We start from the raw sequence: 19,777 nt of genomic DNA, 5'->3' as shown, positions 1-19,777 counted from the left end.
GCTTTCATGTAAATTTCAGCTTTTCTGGCCCAGTGGTTCTTGAGATTTTTTAATGACCCTACTCTATTTTTACCTTTTATTGATTATCTCCCCTTGGAAGGTGGCCTGGCCCTTTATTTTAACAATTTAAAATTCCCTTTACCTGAGGATGCTTTGTGCCAACTTTGGTTGAAATTGACCCAGTGGTTTTTGAGAAGAAGTAAAAAATGTTAAAAGTTTACAGTTGGAGACCGACGGACTACGGGTGATCAGAAAAGCTCACTTGAGCTTTCAGCTCAGGTGAGCTAAAATGATTAGACTGTTGAGCATTTGTGAAGGACTACTCAGTGAGGATTTCTTGAGAAAACTGAAAACATTTGCCAAGGAAAATTCAACCCCTGTAATATCAACTAATTTGCCAATAGCTTGCCTCAGTTTAAAAATTGATCATATGAAGAACATGCTCTGGCATATCAAATCAGTTGGGAGACATAAACACCATATGATGCCCCCCAGATTACAACAAGATGTATTTGTGAAACACTGATGCCCCCCCCCGGATTACAACGAGATGTGTTTGTGAAACACTGATGCCCCCGGATTACAATGAGATGTGTCTGTGAAACACTGTGCCCCCGGATTACAATGAGATGTGTTTGTGAAACACTGATGCCCCCGGATTACAATGAGATGTGTTTGTGAAACACTGTGCCCCCGGATTACAATGAGATGTTTGTGAAACACTGATGCCCCCGGATTACAATGAGATGTGTTTGTGAAACACTGATGCCCCCGGATTACTATGCGATGTGTTTGTGAAACACTGATGCCCCCGGATTACAATGAGATGTGTTTGTGAAACACTGATGCCCCCGGATTACCACAAAGTGGAACTGTAAGACATTGTAGTCTTTTAGACCAAAACTATGACAAAGACATATAAGTCTAGCACACACAGAGTTTTATTTCTATAACTTGTAACATCTTTTGAACAATACCAATAAACATTTAAAATGCAATGCATGAACCACAAATCTATGGAAACTTGAGATCCACATCAAGGTTAGAGATGAGATTTTAACTTTGCATCTGTAGCTAATTAATAAAATTACAGTCCTTCTGTAATCAAATTTCGTTTTATGCAAAAATTTCTCTGTACATTCTGGAGAATTCATGCTCCAATCTGGAGTTCAAATGCATTATGTACTCTGAGCAGCCATTCAACAGCCACTATACCTTAATACATGGAATTAGATAATAAATGATCATGTATGTAGTAATTGCACTAACTTGTTAAATTTCTGAGATTCTATTAATGACTAGACTAAATCCCTGACACCAAAGCTTTCTCATATTAGTACTGTACTTATAAAAATCAATTCATATGGAAGAGGATGTACCATAACCACTTTAATCATATGTTGACTGAAAACTTGTCTTACCTGCAGGTACTCTAAAACAGAGCCTGCAAGGAAAGTACCCCTAAAAAGATTTTAATTATCCATGGTTATATTTCGTCTCCCACTCCTTGATACCTACCAACCTCAAGATGTACGATTATTAAATTGTCAAATTGGATTTCAAGTACTCATGGTATGAATAAGTAACATTATTGCACTTACGAAGCAAGTAAATGAGAATGTATAAAAGCATGACAACACCTTATATCCATATGAAATTTGTGACAATACCTTTGGGGAAAAATTATAAATACCAACTGTATATGGAAAATGTAATGTTCATGGACCATAAAAACAATAATTAAAAACCAAACAAACAAATTAACAGATAAACTTGATGAGCAATCCAAAAAGAACTCGCATCTTGACCCTTTTTAATGACCTTTGCCCCATGTGCAATAAAATGCACGATTCCTAACAATTCCTGCATGCTACATTGTTAGTCTTTTTACCTGAATCTCTGTGATCTTGACTGAACCATTTAAAATGTTCGCTCATAAGGATTCCAAAACATTATTGTGGTTTTAATAATTTCATTTTAAAATCATATTGATTTTTTACACTTTAATTAAAGATTTCAAGGTAACAACTTTTATTGCACTACATTATTGACTAGGGCTGAGGGCAACAATGATTATGTTAGCCCTCAAGGTTTATAATTATTGCCCAACACAAAGCTTTTGTTATCCTTACTACTAAAAATGGCTATGCCATTAAACTTATTCCAACTACTCCTTCTATTTTGCAACCATAAATATCAGCTTTACAAATCTCACCATCTTAAATCCTTTTAAAGAGATGTTGGTGCATTTAATGTGATATAAATGAAACTGAAAGCAGTGTGTCATTGCGTGACAGGATGACATCACAATAATCTGCTGACTAATCACCGTCCAACGGCTTGGTAGAAAACAACAGTGAAAAAAAAAAAAGACCAATCAAAACTGTTCGCAAGGAGAAAAAGTACAGTGATCACTAGCTAAACGGATGTATAAAAAAGGGAATGTAGTTCTAAATATAACAATATTAATGTCGGGAATGTGGCATTCGCAGTTTTAGAAATAATTGGAAATCAGCACAATTTCCTCGTTCGTAAACCTTTCATTTACACACCAGACTAGATATAAACCTTTAGAGCTGACATCGGTGATTCAGTATTACCTGATAAGTAAAAAGGTTTTTATACTTTGAAGAAGATGATAATAACACCATGTAAATATTTTTGAAAAGTCTAAATAAGCTTCAGAAAAAATTTCACACTTGCATTCCATTTGCAGTTTTCTATCTTGATAATTTTATTACGACCCTCCTTAAATTCCCACTCCTAAATAAAGGAAATTACAATGTTATTTACACGAGTTTCAAAAAAACTTTTTGATATGGAAATATCTTAAAGCAAAATAGAACTCTTGCATTAAATTCATTAACATTTTTAAAATAGGTCACAGCTGATTCAAAAGATATATCATGAATTTTTACCATAAGGTTTGTTAAATTAGATCCTTTTACATTTATCTGATATCACAATTAAAATGGAGATTCAATCCCCGACAGTGAATTATCACATGGGTATACATGTATTTGAAACAATTCAACTACAAAAAGGTCGAACTCATCAAACTCATTAAGAAGCATTTAGTTCCAACTTTTCTCTAAGATTTTTAATTCATCATATATGTACCAATTTTAAAATTATACTTCGCAATTTGAAAAAAATAATTTTCATACTTGGGAGCGAACATCCTTAAAGAAAATTTTGGATCAACTTGACCTTGATCTTTTCTAAATGACCTTGGCTCAGTACTAGTAAACAATTCGGAAAGGTCAAGTAAGAACTTTCACTCTTCTCTAATGTGAATATTTTGCCAAGAAACAACATATGACAGACAAAAGGATGGTGATGAAAATTACTAGAAAACACTCCAACTTTTGTTTGTTAAGGGTATAAAAATAATAACCTGGTCAAGAATACTTGCAATCACTTGGTACCAAAAAGCCTAAGCAAACTGATTTGTCAATTAGTTTTGCAATGAAATACCTCACTGGCAAGATGAATATGGAATGTCTGAGAGCTAAAGCTAGGACAGATGGCACTCTACAATATTCCAATCAAAATAAAGGAAGACATATATTGGTTACAAAAAGTGTAAATCACATATAAACATACACATCAGATGGAATTCACTGCTGATTCTGACAGGTTAGGACTCTTCATTGATTGGCAAACAACATCAATACTTCAAGCCTCTACATTATACATTGCACAAAAAAGAAGAATGAGCATTTCAAAAGGTTTGGGACTATCTATATGAAAATAATATACAAATATTGATATACACTGTATATATACATAACACATTTAAATAAATAAAACAAAACAATATAAAAATAAAATGCCTTTCCAACACCCAAGTATTTTTTAAAAAAATCAAATTTGACACCAGGAATGTATACACCACTTATTTTACCAGCAAACATGAGTGTAGTTTGATTCATGGAAAGCAGTATACAATTCTATAAACCTTACAACACTACTGGACTGTATTGGTACACAACCAAGGAAAGCATCGCCATTCATGGTCCTGCACCCCAGTTCTTCGACACATCTGCACCATGTGGTACATTTTCAAAATTTTCTTAAAAGATATGTTTTTTTGTGTGGTTTGTATAAGAAATATATACATATATTTACATTTCCAATGTTTTCGTCTTCGAAATCTTTACCAATTGAGATGATAGCCATTTCCTCATGAATGTGAACAATGTGCATATGAATCTTGATAAATATCGTATGACTATTTTAACAGCTGGGAATTACGACAGAAATGATGGTAGAATTTAGATATAAAAAATGAATTTCATTTTTGAAAATGCATGAGGGTATAAACAGCAACGCTTCACGCCAGCAGACTTTTCATGAGACGCTAATGTCCTTCATGAAGTAACTGGTATGCTGGCATAAAGCATAGTAGTTCATGTCCTTTAATATGTATTTTCAAAAATTGAATTATTTCTTAAAGATATATATATTTTTCAAGATTTTAATTTTTACACTCATGATTCAGCATCGTACATGGATAACTAAAACTTTATCTGTGTGACGGATCTTTTGCCATCGCAGAATTAAGGCAAATTTTTTGCCAAAATACAGCTACCCACATTCAAAACCAGTATAATATTCATACAGTATAAAAAGCCAATCCAAAACCACAGTACTTATCAATCTATAGATAGTATAAAAATTGTACAATGGTTAGAAACCTTGCTTCTGTACACCGACAATCAAAATGCAAATACATATAAAAACGCAAGAAGTGTTAAAAAATGCTTGATTTCATGTTGACCTTACTGCTATTTTTCATTTTCTCTCGTCAAAGTGATGAGATTGTTTCTGAATTCTGGTCACTGTTAGGAGTGGGCCGCTTCCTGGTGGTCCTCCGTTTGATAATTGCTAAGCTGGTTCTCCAATTCCCTAACACGGTCACTCAGAACTTGAGCTGCAAGCTTCTTGTGTGCAAATGCTTCATTTCTCTGGTGTAACTGAAAAAAATCAAACCCAAAACAGAAATGTAGAAACCCTAATTCACAGAATAAAAACCACTTGGCTCTGTTGACCATGGTTCATCATATATAATCAAAGAACTGCAAACGATAGTATTGTTTCGCCACCTATCTTCTGGTCAATTTTTAAAAGTTATCAATATTTTATGATTTTTTTTAGTCAATATAGATATTTATATAAATTTTCATAACAGTTGATTTATTTGACAAAACAAAGAGAGATAACTCTATAATTTGGGTTAAAATCGCGTTTCACATATATAGAAATCAATAGAAAACGAATTTTTTTTTACCCCATCCCCCACCCCCGACACACAAATTCCTTTTTACAGTTATAATAAATTTGTCATTTAGGTAGTTTATACCAAAGCTTTTGTTGTTTCATGAAGTTAAAGTGTAAAATATGAAGATTAACCATTTTTAACTCAATAATATAAAGAAATTTGACAAATTAAATGGTTATTTATTTATGTCAATAAGAAATTTAAAACATATGACAATTTAAAGCCCGGTTTCAAGGAAAAGATTTTTCTACCCCCTAATCAAAACGAGTTGAAATTAAGAGCAATTAATCAATTAACACTGGTATTAAAGTTAATAATCAATTACTAATGGATTCTATTTTGCAATTCAAACAATCTCATTAGCAAAGTTGCAAAGCTTTTTGAAATATATGAGATGAAAATGTAGACAGGAATCCAGAATTGATGTGCATATCTCTTTCTACATGTATTTCATTTTACTACTTCAAGAATGGAAATTGTTAAAATCATGAATAACCTTTCTGTAATTGATGAATTCTTAAATTCAATTAATCTACAAAATTTTTAAATTTCATGTATGTGTACATGTAATTTACAAGCAGCTATGATGAGTACTAACTATTTCAGTAAGTGCCATAACCAGGTCTCTGTCATTCATCACAGGATCAGAATGGCTCTCCTGCTCAAACTTTGGCCCCGATTTTAAATTCCCATTGATGCTGTAGACGTTCTGTCTCTGATTGGTTATCTCACAAAGGTAGTCATCTGATCAAAACAGTAACATAGAAATCTTCTGTAATTCTATTGTAGTAAATCATTTTCTTTCCTTAAAAATAAAAACATTGGAAGAACCTGTCCTGTTATAGTGCTTAAACACAGGAGTGGAACAAAATGAATTATGTTGCATGGAACACAATATTCTAAATACAGTACTTTAAACCAACTTTTATTCTTCACATATTCACAATTCGCAGATAAGAAAATATGTTCAAAACAATTTATATCCATAAGAAAGTCACCATGCTCTATGAAGTTGCACCATCTCCAAAACTCCGACAATAAACAACAAGCACTTTGTGAACTTTGCAAATATTTCATAGATATAAAAAAAATTGGTTTACAGTATCTTGTTAAAGTGCTGCGTTTAGAATTTTCATTCTGCCGTTGGAAATCAACTTACCATCATTCAGGAGATGAATAAGATTTTTGAGAATGACCTTTGCCTTTTCGTATCTCGATGGTCCAGCGACAGCGAGTTCTGCCAGCTTTAACATCAACTGTTTGTTTTTAAAGAGCTGTTCCTCAAATGCTGCTCTGTAAGCGTCCACTGTCTGAGAAGCCTCATCTCGTCTTCGTAACTGCGCTTCATACTACAATATCAAAAGGTCTCAAATCACTCAAATAATAATCCTTTTACACCTTTATAGAAGATATTAATGATATCAAGAAAGAGGGTGTTGCACAGAAGGGGTAACTTTCCCTAATCGGGGCTACGTGTCTGGTATTTAATTATTCGTGACGTAGAACTGACCTTCATCCATATTTACTGACTTTCATCCATACTTAAACTAATTACGCATTAGACAAAGTAAGCCCTTCTAATGGCTCCTATACAGTATTCAGCATGATTCTTAAGTAGATTTGATCAATAAACTTTAACAATACTAACCTGCTCTTTTAGTTTGCACAATTCCCTTCTAAGGGCTGCAGCAGCATGTGCACAACCACAGGGCTCAGGGGAGGTAACCCTGCACTTACAGGCGCCTAGAACAGCCAGCTAAAGCAGAATCGAGACATTAAAACAGAGTATGTAGTGTCTAGAGGTCACTAAATGTGAAAACAAGCAGATCAATACAAAGACACATGGGCTACAATATGATCTTGAGTCACCTTGCTCTTACACCTTACTCTTTATGCCTGCCATTGCATTTGCAATTTGTACAAAATTCAATCCAAACTCCATAAAACTGCTTTTATACTATTTTGACAAACCTACCTGTATATATATCTTTTATTAAATTCTCAATAACAAAACTGTATCCCTACTTTGACCCTTACTAGGGGAAGGGGGATGAGAAGGAGGAGGAAGAAGAGGAGGAGGAGGCAGGGGCATGAAGATAATTGACATAATGTAGCTTTGTTGTTTTTAGGTTATTTCAAGTAAAACTTTGCACTCCTACTGTAGGCCTGTTCTGACACCTCCCGCCCCCGATCATTATTTGAACAAAACATAATTTACACTACATAAGGATACTTGCATGTTGTTTTGAGAAATCATATGTTTGTTGTTTCTTTCATTAAGATTTTAAACATTTCCTTTGGCAAAGTTCTTTTGCTCAGGTGAACTAATACACTGTCTGATTTGAACATATATGTACAAACGGTTCGAACTCAAGTTCTTTCAACTTATAGGGTTCTCATCATAAATGAAAATGTCAAAATACTAATTAATATCATAAACAGAAATAATCATTTCTTAGTTACATTAAATAAATGAACAAATATACATGTATCAAAGGTTAGTTATTTGAATAAAGCACGGTGTTAGGTACACTGTACAAGTATTAAAGTTAAGAGTTTTCTAAACTCCTCGAAAATATCAGAAATTTTTTCCTGACCTCTGTAGAGGTGTACTCGCTGTACGCTTCATCCTCCGAAACACTGCGTGACCTCATATAGCGCCCTCTCTCCTTGACATCTAGCAAGGCCAACAACTCATCTCGCTCTCTGCACAACACTTTTCAACAAAAATGAAAAGAAGTGATTTTCACTGAGTTGCTACCAAAATTACATAAAACAGGGATTAACCCCCCCCCCCTTTGTAACCAGAAGTCATGTGTAACCATATTTCAATATTTATACGTTATTGACTGAAAATAACAGGAAATACTGTAAACCAAATTTTCATTCATGTGAGAGAAATTTTCGCAAGGTTCACGAGATCCTCATCATCGCAAATATTTCTTGCTGCGAACCAGTCCTTTAATGTCTCTTGTAAGTTCAAGATATTATTGGTCGTGAAAATTAGTTGCTGTGAACCAGTTTATCACAGGTAAATCACAAAATGAAGTTGTCGCGAATACCGGTAAAAGCTGGTTTATAGTATGCCCACCTGAGGTCTTTGCCCAGTAAAGCAGTGTGTCCAGGGGTCCGTGTTTGCCCAACTATCTATTTTGTATTGCTTGTAGGAGTTATGAGATTGATCACTGTTCGTTATCTTCACCGTTCACTATAAACTTGCACTTCTGCACAAAGATTGATGTTCTGTCTATAACATTCTTAATACATGTTTTTCAAATTTTATGCATGTCTAATTTTAGAAGTTCACATTTGTTTACATCTTATCATAATGTAGTAGAGGATGTGTTCACATCCATGATTATTTGCACGTACATGTAGATATAATGTCACAACTGAGTTATAAAAACATGTCTCAAACTTGAGTTTGAGTTAACTTTTATCTGAAATCCAGACCTGACCTGGAGGTTATAAAAGTTTTTTAGCATGTTTTCACACTCAGACTCGAACTCTGTGCTCTAAATTGTACTCATACTCAAAAGTGAAGGTTTTAAAAGTTTTATGAAATTATTCTCACACTCTAATGGAGTACATCCTCCAGATTTTTCAAGTATATTTTGAAGCTTGCTCAAATTTGTATTAAAAAAAACATGGCTGATTTTGAGTATGGTAAAAGTTTTATAACCTCCAGGCCAGGCTTTTATGTCTCGGAAAAAGTCAAAGTAAAAAATAAAATATCGAAATATGTAAAAAGGTGACATATGACCCCTGGCATACAGGTGTAGCCCTTATGCATCAGACAAACTGAACTTCTTCATAATTTCTTTCAATGTGTAACAAAAGCATCCTACCTGTTTTCTGTGCCTTTACTTCTCTGAGTTCCAAGGATTTCTGATCCAGCTCAGCTGTTAAGGAGACATTTTCCCTGCAAATACTTTAAAAAAAATAGAAGTAGGTTATAATAGGTAACTTTTCTGCAGGGGCTTGAATCTGGTGTGTGGCAACTCTTACAGAATGTATCACATGATGCACCCCCCCCCCCCAATTAGATCCAACATTGTATTTTCTTTCAGTACTTGTAACAGCATTTGCATACTATAAGGTTTGCGTTATTTTATAGTTCATACTAACCTGTCAAATCTTACTGCCCACATTTGTTGGCTATTTTCAAAAGTCGTTTCCCTTTTTCCTAACTCAAAATTTAGAGTGTTGACTTCCTACAATTTATATTACGGTATATGAAATTACATAGAGTAACAAACACAAATATTTCATTAATATATGAACAACAAACAATATTTTCATCTGTTTAAATTATGCAACCCACTTTTTCTAGGGACTCTTCATATTTTCTGCTTTTTCTCTCACATGCATCCATACCCTCTTCACGTGAAAATATCTGGGAGATAAACATTAAAAAATGAATTTTATATGCAATTCTTATAAAATATTTCCATTTCAAAAATACTAGAAAGTAAAACAAATTTGATTTATAACTTGATTTATAAGTTATAATAATTGATTTATGTAACTTAAAGCGATATTCAACCTTATAGATGTAATGTATGTATAATATGAGCAAATAGTTTACAGCATGCAACAACAGACCTGTTTTCTTAATATAGCAATAGCTTTGTACTTGGACTCCAGTCTCTTTTCATAAACCTCAAGATCTGTCTTCAGTTCTTCAACCTCCTGAACAAAATACATATGAAATATATTTATTTGTAATTTTGGCTTCATTCCAAGGTAAGGCCATAATGCATTCTAGGCCTTTAATTTGAACAGATTTAATACACCCTTACACAAATTGGTTTTGTAGTTTCAAAGAAATTTTGAAAGAATCTTCTTCCAATGTTTATACCAGACTGACAAGTTCCAGAAAAGGGAAACCAGAAAGGTTCCACTGAGCTTAAAATCCAAACCTTTTACCTGCTCAGCCTCTGCTAACTTTTTCAAGATGTCATCGCGGTTTATATTGGCTGCTTCTAAAATGGAAACACAATTATCATACTGTTCCAAAATAATAAACATATAAAGCAAAACAAAAATTATCAGTCAGGAACACTTTTTATAGAAATAAATGTATAGGACACTTCTTTTGTTTTGTAAACAGATCACTGACACTACAAAGCACCTTTCAGGTCATCCTTTTATCCTATTTGATGTAATCACTACCAGTTTGATCAGCTGGTTTACTGCTTCATGTAATTTTACCATATTAACCCAGCGAGAAATTATTGCATAACAAACAACACCTTTACATTTTTATTTCATTTATGATGGAAATATTATGAGGGACAAGAGACAGGCATGTGAAAAAGGAAAACGGTCTAACTGTACTTTTTAGCAGCAGTGGAGACCAGAGAAAGGGCCAGTGTTGGCTGATTTTCGAAAAAGAATATGTATGATAACAATAGAGATGTTACCACATATAATTAACTCGGCAATTTATCAAATATGATTCACAAATTTGTGTGGGTTTTTTGTGGGTCCTGCTAGAAATGTATGGGTACTACAAAACGTTTGCCCTGCTTGTTGGTTAAAGTTTTCAAGAACTCTGACAAGTACATTTGGCCTACACAACACATGTTAAATAAATTACAAGTCTTCACTACAGACCTGCCACTGTTTTATGTTCTTCTACACTCGGAGTCCTCCCGCGATTCATATTACTCGAGGGAATCTGTCCTTCAGTTTTAGCACCCAATCCTTTATTAACACTGTCTTTTAAAATTTTATTTTTACCACGGATCTTTTCAATCTGTGAATATTGGTTCTGGTTTGGTGGGACAAGTGGTTTATCTGTTACTGATGGGAAATCCTTTTTACTACCAACGTCGTTATAACGCAACACATTTAAGATTGGTAAAGAACCTGGTTTTAATCCCAATCCGAGACCAAGGTCGCCAGTTTCTAAACTACTTTCGTCTTCATCTTTGCAAGATGACATCATCAAACATTTTAAATATGCTAAAAACCATTCTTCTACTACTTGTCAAACGTGTAAAATTTTGTAAACCGGAAATGCCCTGAAACCTCCATGGTGTAATATCATTCCGCGATAGCTAGCTGCACTAGTTTATACTTGAGATAACTTTCTTACTCTGATATTGTTAATTACAGTAAGCAAGAATGTTTTAAAATAAAATTAAAATAATACAGACATGAAAAACGGCACATTTCATTGGTAATAACGATGCTTACGCGTAGGAATAAAAGTAATACTATTTTCCGGTCATGTTTGATAGGTGAAATCCGGAAAGCACCAGTAAGAGAAATGTCGTTCAATTCATTACCACCGTCGAAACTTATTAATGTTGGACAAAACGGAGTCGGTAGATACGTTTGTCAGCTTATGAGAATAACCTTCAGATTCTGCAAACATAATTCTAGTAGCAGAGGAACAAGGTAAACTAACTGTTTGTGCCCGGTTTGTAAAACTCGAATTTTCTCAGGATCATATTGTGAGAAAATTCGAGCTGTGGAGTCTCTATGTTTGGGAAAATGAACTATATCTAATATTTACAGAATACACAATAACAAAAAAGGGGCAAAGTTGCTTCGTTTCTAGACAATCCGTCCCTACACTATCGGTCCCTAGGTTGATTCGGCCCCCAGAAAAAATTAATTACATGTACCACGTTTTTGAACTATTTCTCAAAGTGTTATTTACACTACTGAGCTGAATTGGTTTAATGATTAGCTTATATATCCTTGGCTTCGGTAGATAAAAATATTTCTAAGCTATGAGCTTTTGGAGTTTTCTTTAATAAAAACCTTTCGATAATTTTTCAGTGCTCGATAAAAGGTGGTTTTTCTTGCTATTAATGATCAAAGATTGTTAGACAAAAGGTGTTTTCACAATTGTCAATGGTCACATTTTTACACGGATTGCTGTACTAACTAAAATAATGATGTTTTTACAATAATTAAAACAATACAATTCTTATTCTGAATTAGAATATTTATTTTTAGCAATAAAAGCTGTAACTGACGGTAAATCAATTGAAAAATAAAAGAACAAATATTTAACATGTTTGTGATTAAATATATATAACTTCATAGAATCAGAGTGAATCTTAAGCAATAAACCCATGAAATCAGCAGAAAATGTTGATTCATGAATCATTGTCATCCTGTCAGTAATTCCTGCTCGTAATCTCCGATGTGCATTGACCTTGGAGGTCACCGATTCGGAAAAAAAGCAAAGAGGCACGGAGCACGTGTTAGATTTGTAAACAATTTAATATGCCAATTTTATAGAAAATTTACTATCAAAATTTCATTTCAGTGGCACATTTGCGTATTTTTTACTTTCCTACGCTTATGGTATTTTTAGTCATTCATAAAACGATGTAATATTTTAAACAAAACAAACATGTAGTTACTCATGTCAGTTTCCGTCTCTGTGTATGACCTCGGTCTCAGCAACTGGATTATGTTTGGCGATCATCGTTCCCATGTCCGTGTATACGACGTAATGGCAGTTTATACGAAATGCTGAGTGTAGGGAAGCTCTCAAGCAATATTCCCTTGTTTATTTTGCTGAGTTTTTCTTTAGATCTTTGGCATTATATCAGTTATACTGATAGGAGTTAATTGATGCATAAATAATTCAGGGTTGGCAAAAAAGTGGTCAATATGAGTATTGACCGGGCCGGTGGTCAATACTGGTTAATACTGGTCGATTGAAGATTATTTGGTCATTATAGTATCTGTTATTTATTTTAAATGTTTATTAGTGTCAGACCATTATGGTAAATACTGTAATTCATAACATGCACTATCAGTTTATAATATACTTATAAGTCATAATATTAAATAAATAATGTACAAATGACTCTGTTGAATTGCGGAAGATGTAAAAGTTTCTGTTCAAATTCCTTAGTTTAACAAGAACTACCTATAAGTATTGTTTCATCAATCTTCATTTTAACTGTTGAATAAACATTTGAGTGGGTGGGTTGGTCATGTTTTCATAACAATAACAGGCACACTGCCAGCCTATGGGTATGCTTACTAACACCTGTCAACTCTGCTTCCTGTGCTCAGGTAATGTCCAGCTACCTTTTATTCTTATTAAATCTGTCCAGTACATGTATTAAGAGGTCTGTCTCTAATCTTCAAGCTATGCTATAGAACTTTGATCCTCTGGTAGGTACTGAAGATATTTCGGTCAGTTTCAGCAAACCAAATATATTAAACTTATGAAATTACATTTGATTGTCTAATGAAAAATATTAATCAACAATTGATCCATATAATGAAAAGACTTAATTTATCTTTATCTTTGCAAGAAATGTACAAAAATAGGAAAATGGACAGTTTAAATCACAATTGACCATTATTGACCACTTGGGGAGTATTGACCGGGACGGTTAAAACCACTGGGGGCAGTTTTAACCGCCCAACCCTGTACATAACTAGATAGTTGAAGCTTGTATAGCTTTAATGAGCACACTTTTTCATAATTACATTTTACTGATTTTTGTAAAGCCTAATTGTTGTATAAACAATTTTATTTACATGCCTAAATCCAACTGTTATTTAATGTAGAATGTATAACTTCAGAGACCTAAAATTTCTTTCATAACATCTCTGTTAAAGGAGCATGGACACGATTTGAGCTAAAATTTTATATTTCAATTTTTATTGTTTACTATGCTTAATCAAAGTATTTCTAATGGCCAACCAAAATTTGAATATCAGTTGTTAAGTTACAAGTGAGATACAGCACTCATGATTCTTTGCTATGTAAACAAGGCTTGTGTCATGTTTTTGTTTACATATAGATTGCTTAATAGAAAATAGCATGTTTAAAAAAAAAGAGAGATGCACCAAACACTAAAAACTATTTAATTGTGTTCAGAATTAACTTATAAACTCAAAAGATCTGCTTTAAACGAAGCTTATACTCGTATATTTAAGCTATGTAAACAAAAACATGGAATGAACCTTGTTTACATAACAAAGAATTTAGAGCTCTGTATCTCCCATGTACCTCGACAACTGACATTCAAATTTTTGCTAACCATTAGAAATACTTTAATTAATCATTCTACACATTCTAAATGGAAAAATAAATTTGAAAATTTTCAGCCCAAGTCATGTTTATGCCCCTTTAAATTGTGTTAAAATATGCATGCTAAAACTTTCCTCTTTTCTTAAGTAATCAATCATTTATCACATCTTTAATAAAAAGATTTGGGGGGATGGATCGACAGTGGGACGAACAGATCAACCATGGGATGGATCGACCCGACCCCAGGTGCTTCTTGTCGAATTCCCCATAACCAGTGAACAACACTCGTTTACTCATTGCTATTAAAACTTACACATTCTAACATATGAAACAAAATAAATTGTCCACTAAAATATCATATCTCAATAAATTAATATATCTTTAAATAGTTTAATGCTTATTGTCGCTAACAAGTTCCAAAATCATCTCTGTATGCCTTTCTCTTTGTAGGGATTTCATTGAAAACTATCTTGTGGATTTTGCCAGGAAACATCCCAGTATTGTTGTGTATGTAAAACCTCGTCGTCATCGAGGGGCATCCATTAAAGCTGATTACTGTAAGTGTTCCCATGGTATTGATAGGGATTCTGGGTAATCTGTCATTACATGTATAACAAAGTAAAAATCTATTTCGTTTCAGTGAATGGAAATTCTCATACAACCAATCTAAAAGGCATGGACATGGATGAAATTTGTAAGTGGGTTGAACTAGCTAGAACTCGATCAGGAGTAGACGTTGTTAAGAAAACCAAACCTTTTCAGACCCATGTGCCCAGTATTCAGGGGGTCTGGCACCCATTCTTATTCAAGGATCCTGCCGTAAATTTAAGGACTTTCCCAGATCCACACTATGGTAGATTTACTGTGAATCAAGTGACTGCTACAGAGAGAGTTCTGCAGTTGGCAGAGCGGATGAAACAGTTAGAACTTCAGGATGGCAATAGTGACATAGGGAGTGTTAAAAGTGAAAGAAGCGAGAGTTAGTGATTAGAATATTGTGTGAATAAAATCTTATAAATTACTAGATAAGAATTGTTGTTATTGAATGGTACAGGTTTTGAATTCAGTTTAATGTTGGCCCCAATAAGATGGAGTTTATGATTGACAAACTAAACACAACAATTGTAAAATAGCATTGTCGCACACCACGGCTGAAACGTACACTGGGTGAGAGGGAAGAGGAGCGCACGTTTCAGCCCTGGCATGCGACGATGGTAAAATAGTTGATGATGTGTAAACTATTGTTTAAATCTGTAAAATTAAGATATAATTTGTTGCAAGTGGGTGAATTAAAGTTTTTGTGTAGAGTTTTGTTTTAAAACCAGTTCTGAAATTAATACAACAAATTAATGGTTTAAAACATACATAATTGTATTAGGATGACAAGAGAAAGCAGTGACGACTGTTCTGCTTTATAGCTGTGTCTTTCCTCAGTTAACTATGGTCAATGAGTACGTGATCGATTGGAAATTCTTTTTGAATGATTTTGAAGACATTTCAATTAACAGAAGTTCAGCTATGATGGCAGCAAATAAAGTTACCCTTTTTATGCCCCTTAAACTGGAAATTATTGGTGCATATAGTTTTTGGTTAGTCTGTTTGTCTACAAATTTTTTTTTACTTTGGTCATAACTTTTGAATGGAGAGTGATAGGGCATTCATATTTTACGTTACAAAATTTTGACATTGTGACATTGACCTCAACCAAAACTTTTGAATTATTGGTAATAGGGCTTTCATATTTCTTTTGACAAGACCTTTATTTTAAGTAGCAAAATGTTTGAATTCTTTTGTTTGTTTTTTTTTATTATAAAAAAAGCATATTAGGAACAACTGAAAACATTTGGGCAGGGATTCTCCATTCATTAAAGTTTTTATTTTCCTTTCTTTTTGATGTTTTTGATAAAAAAAAAAAATTGGTAGACATGTTAATTAAACAGATACTAGAATTAATTGTTTAAGATATAATTTGTTTTGTTTTTTTCAAAACGATATATGTGTCGAAGGTATGGTTATCCAGTAATGAAATCAGATGATGAAAATCATTACAACCATGTACCAAGTCTCAGTATTTCCAAAGAAAGTGGCAAAAATAAATCAAATTTTGTGTGTCATTTTTCAATATCATAGTGACGTCATTTAGTTAAAATTATGTACAAATTCAATGACAAATACAGCAATTGTTCACATTTGTTATCCAGCTTAAAAAATTTATTTACAATGGGGCAATGGATTTTGACATCAAGGCATAGCAGTGATGTATATAAAATTATATTAACCTTTGAATTTGACAGTCTGGATCAGAATCTCGCAGAATTAGAATTTTTTGATGTAAAAATAAAATGAACTTTTGCAAGAGTTTATGCAAAATCTATTAACATTAATTAGCTTGATATTATGTGTATGTAATACTTTCCTTTTATTATGAATTTCTTGCATGTACATGTATTCTTAAACTCCCTCAATAAGACATCTTTATGTAGAGACTTCAAGTTGTTTACAAAGACTAGCTTTAAAACTGAGAAGAGTTTATGATATTTCCTCAAAACTGACCAAGTTCAGCATAGTGTAATTTTCTCAAAAATTTAAGAATATCAAAATCCTTGCTACATGCACATCTTCAATTACTATACAAAGACTATGTAAAATAAAATGGTCCTCGCTTGAAAAATGTGGGGAAAATTAACCGGACAAATTATGTACCCTCAATATAATATATTTTCAAATAAAAGGGCAGACTCCTGCAAGAGTGGTAAAAATGGATCACATTTGCAACATGATCTAGAGTGACCAACAAAAAAAGCTACATGGCAAGCTTCAGCTTGATATTAGACAGAATAAACAATAGAAACAAAACCCCAAACAGACGGACGTACAGACACCACTACCATAATATGTCTCGTCTAAACACGTTGTGCAGTGGTTTCTCTATAAAAGTAAAGTTTCATTTATATCCTCACCATGTGAAATGCCTTTAACACATTTTCAGAATTTCCTTCCCTTGAAAAAAACAAACAAACAATGGCCAGAGGTTCCCTCATACATTGAAGTTTTCTTAGGTCACCTGAGTCACTTAAATATACAGAAAAGAAAAATCATTTAAGATTTCGTAGCCGTTTGGGCTTGTGATAATTTTAACTAATGCTCGGGTGACAGATATGTCTTGTGGTTCTCTTGTTAAAAGATGGCGCACGAACCCACCGTACAACGGTGACCCACAAATGCTGAGAACTGGAATCTCACGGAATTGTCGATGTATATGCACAATTTATGGATTGTGTCGTCAGTATTCTCAAAGATTGTGTTTGTCTCTAAATGCACATGTAGAATGGTCGGTTGGGACAATTGTCTCTGATATGAAAGGTGCCTGGTGTGATGAAATAATGGCGGGCATACATTACACATACAGTTAAGCGACTTAGTGTTATTTCATGCATCCTGCACATTGTTTTTGTTTATCGTCTTTTCGCCTACATTTTGTCGTCTTTTCGTTTTATCATCTTTTCGTTATTTCGCGGCGAAAAAACGACAAAACAAAAAGACGACAAAAGGTAAAGTGGCACAAATAAGCCACCATATTATAACGATCTAGTTTGTGAAATGTCTGATGTGTTTCATACCGATTGTTAGGCCGATCTTGACACAGATTTTGACTACGGATTACTCTGTTTACCTGATCAAAATATAGGGCTTACGGCGGGTGTGACCGGTTGACAGGGGATGCTTACTCATCCTAGGCACCTGATCCCACCTCTGGAATATCCAGGGGTTTCTGTTTGCCCAAATCTCTAATTTGTATTCCTTATAGGTGTTATCTTCACCTTTCATGTATTGTATTTACAAAGTGAAACATTATAGAATAGAAATGGTTTCTTATATAAAACAAATAAAAACTAGGTAGATTTGTTTTAGCACACTAAAACTGATGTCTCCCCTTCCATTTTCCATAGTTTTTAAAAAAAAAACATTTTAGGGATCATCTTTAAAGTGGAAAATTTAGAATTATGATACATAACAGTTACCTATATGTATATGTGTGCCTTAATCTCGGTTGAGATTCGGCTCGAATGAATATTTGGACTGACGCCTTCACCGAATCTCGGAGCAATCCTTCATAATTCATGTCTGGAAAATTACTTTCGGCTTCGGCCAGTTTCAGCAATTAAAGTGCACTTAGATGATACTGCTGTTCGCTTCAAATAAGTGATTTGACTGTTAAACTAACTCTCTATCACTATTAATGCTGTATCATTTACAGTTTAGGTATAAAAATCCCAAAATGAAAACAGGCACTACATTTTCCTTTCAAATGTAGATTTCCATGGCACAATATTTTATCACCTGGAATTGAAGAGTTCCTATAGTCTGCTTTATTTAGTTACTGATACATCGTATCTCTACACACCTACTTGCATTTCGCTAATTCAAAAAACAAACTATAGGAACTCTTCAATTTTGGGAGATAAAATATTGCGCTATAGAAGTCTTCATTTGAACGGAAAAATTAGAGATGGTTTTGAAGCGAACAGCAGTATCACCTAAGTGCACTTTAATTGCTAAAACTGGCCGAAGCTGAAAGTAAATTTCCAGACATGAATTATGAAGGGCTGCTCCGAGATTCGGTGAAGGCGTCAGTCCAGCTATTCAGCCAAGCCGAATCTCAGCCGAGATTAATGTGTGCCTCAACCAAGGAACAGTGTTGTGAACATGTGATAGTAAATTAAACTTACCAACATACTAAATATCAAAGGCCTATGTCAAAAGACAAAAAGATATGGTCCAGACCAAAAAAATGCCCTAAAATTCTATTATTTGACCTTTACATGAAAGGTCAAGGTTAAAGGTAATAAAAAATGGCACGTGACACGCTGTATTATGGTATACCAAATATCAAAGGCCTATGCCAAAAGACAAAAAAGTTATGGTCCGGACAAAAAGAGCCAAAAATTCTATCATTTGACCTTTACGTAAAAGGTCATGGTTAAAGGTAATCAAAAATGGCACACGTCACACTATCTTATCATGGCATACATGTATTCATGAACATACCATATATCAAAGACCTTTGTCAAAAGACAAAAAAATTATGGTTCGGACAAATTTTGTATGAGAAGCGGAAAATAAAAAAAGAATTCACACTAAAACAATATGTCCCCCTGGGAAGGGGAGACATGACTATATAATATAAATAACGAATATAGAATATACACAGAAAATTAGAAATAAACAATACAAATGGAAAATCATAGAATATACAAACAAAAGTAGAAATATACAATACAAATGGAAAATCATAGAATATACAAACAAAAGTAGAAATATACAATACAAATGGAAAATCATAGAATATACAAACAAAACTGGAAAATAAACAATACAGAATATGCAAACAAAAGTAGAAAATATACAATACAAATGGAAAATCTTAGAATTACAAACAGAAATTTAAAGACAATATACATATACAATAC

The 19,777-nt window shown here is 33.5% G+C and overlaps 2 protein-coding genes across 2 annotated transcripts; one reads left to right on the top strand and one right to left on the bottom strand.

Annotated features, from left to right (window-relative positions):
• Positions 1-923: 923 nt before the first annotated feature.
• LOC125659101 (coiled-coil domain-containing protein 125-like) lies at positions 924-11,334 on the bottom strand. Its single transcript, XM_048890649.2, has 11 exons — positions 10,904-11,334; positions 10,214-10,269; positions 9,890-9,976; positions 9,609-9,680; positions 9,413-9,498; positions 9,133-9,215; positions 7,882-8,000; positions 6,933-7,040; positions 6,444-6,633; positions 5,883-6,028; positions 924-4,979 (listed from the first exon to the last, which is right to left on the bottom strand). The coding sequence occupies exons 1-11, from the start codon at positions 11,235-11,237 to the stop codon at positions 4,848-4,850; spliced, it is 1,413 nt and encodes a 470-aa protein (XP_048746606.2). The 5' UTR covers positions 11,238-11,334; the 3' UTR covers positions 924-4,847.
• Positions 11,335-11,495: 161 nt separating this feature from the next.
• Positions 11,496-15,330, top strand: LOC125658553 (39S ribosomal protein L43, mitochondrial-like). The gene is made up of 3 exons (XM_048889833.2): positions 11,496-11,692; positions 14,757-14,863; positions 14,947-15,330. Exons 1-3 carry the CDS (start codon positions 11,562-11,564, stop codon positions 15,288-15,290), a joined length of 582 nt encoding a protein of 193 aa, XP_048745790.1. The 5' UTR covers positions 11,496-11,561; the 3' UTR covers positions 15,291-15,330.
• Positions 15,331-19,777: the final 4,447 nt, after the last annotated feature.

This window comes from Ostrea edulis, chromosome 9, assembly GCF_947568905.1.
Source record: "Ostrea edulis chromosome 9, xbOstEdul1.1, whole genome shotgun sequence".
In the NCBI taxonomy this organism is placed as follows: domain Eukaryota; kingdom Metazoa; phylum Mollusca; class Bivalvia; order Ostreida; family Ostreidae; genus Ostrea; species Ostrea edulis.
Note: the sequence above shows the minus strand (reverse complement) of the source record. Positions and strands in the feature narration are given on the sequence as shown.

Coding starts and splice junctions, on each gene's coding strand:
- LOC125659101 (XM_048890649.2), bottom strand. CDS start 11,237: ATGATGTCATCTTGCAAAGATGAAGACGAAAGTAGTTTAGAAACTGGC. Junction 9,216..9,412: donor TGGGCAGTAAGATTTGACAG/GTTAGTATGAAC, acceptor TTTTTTTTAAAG/TATTTGCAGGGAAAATGTCT. Junction 8,001..9,132: donor AGTAAAGGCACAGAAAACAG/GTAGGATGCTTT, acceptor TTTGTTGAAAAG/TGTTGTGCAGAGAGCGAGAT.
- LOC125658553 (XM_048889833.2), top strand. CDS start 11,562: ATGTCGTTCAATTCATTACCACCGTCGAAACTTATTAATGTTGGACAA. Junction 11,693..14,756: donor TCTAGTAGCAGAGGAACAAG/GTAAACTAACTG, acceptor TTCTCTTTGTAG/GGATTTCATTGAAAACTATC. Junction 14,864..14,946: donor ATCCATTAAAGCTGATTACT/GTAAGTGTTCCC, acceptor ATTTCGTTTCAG/TGAATGGAAATTCTCATACA.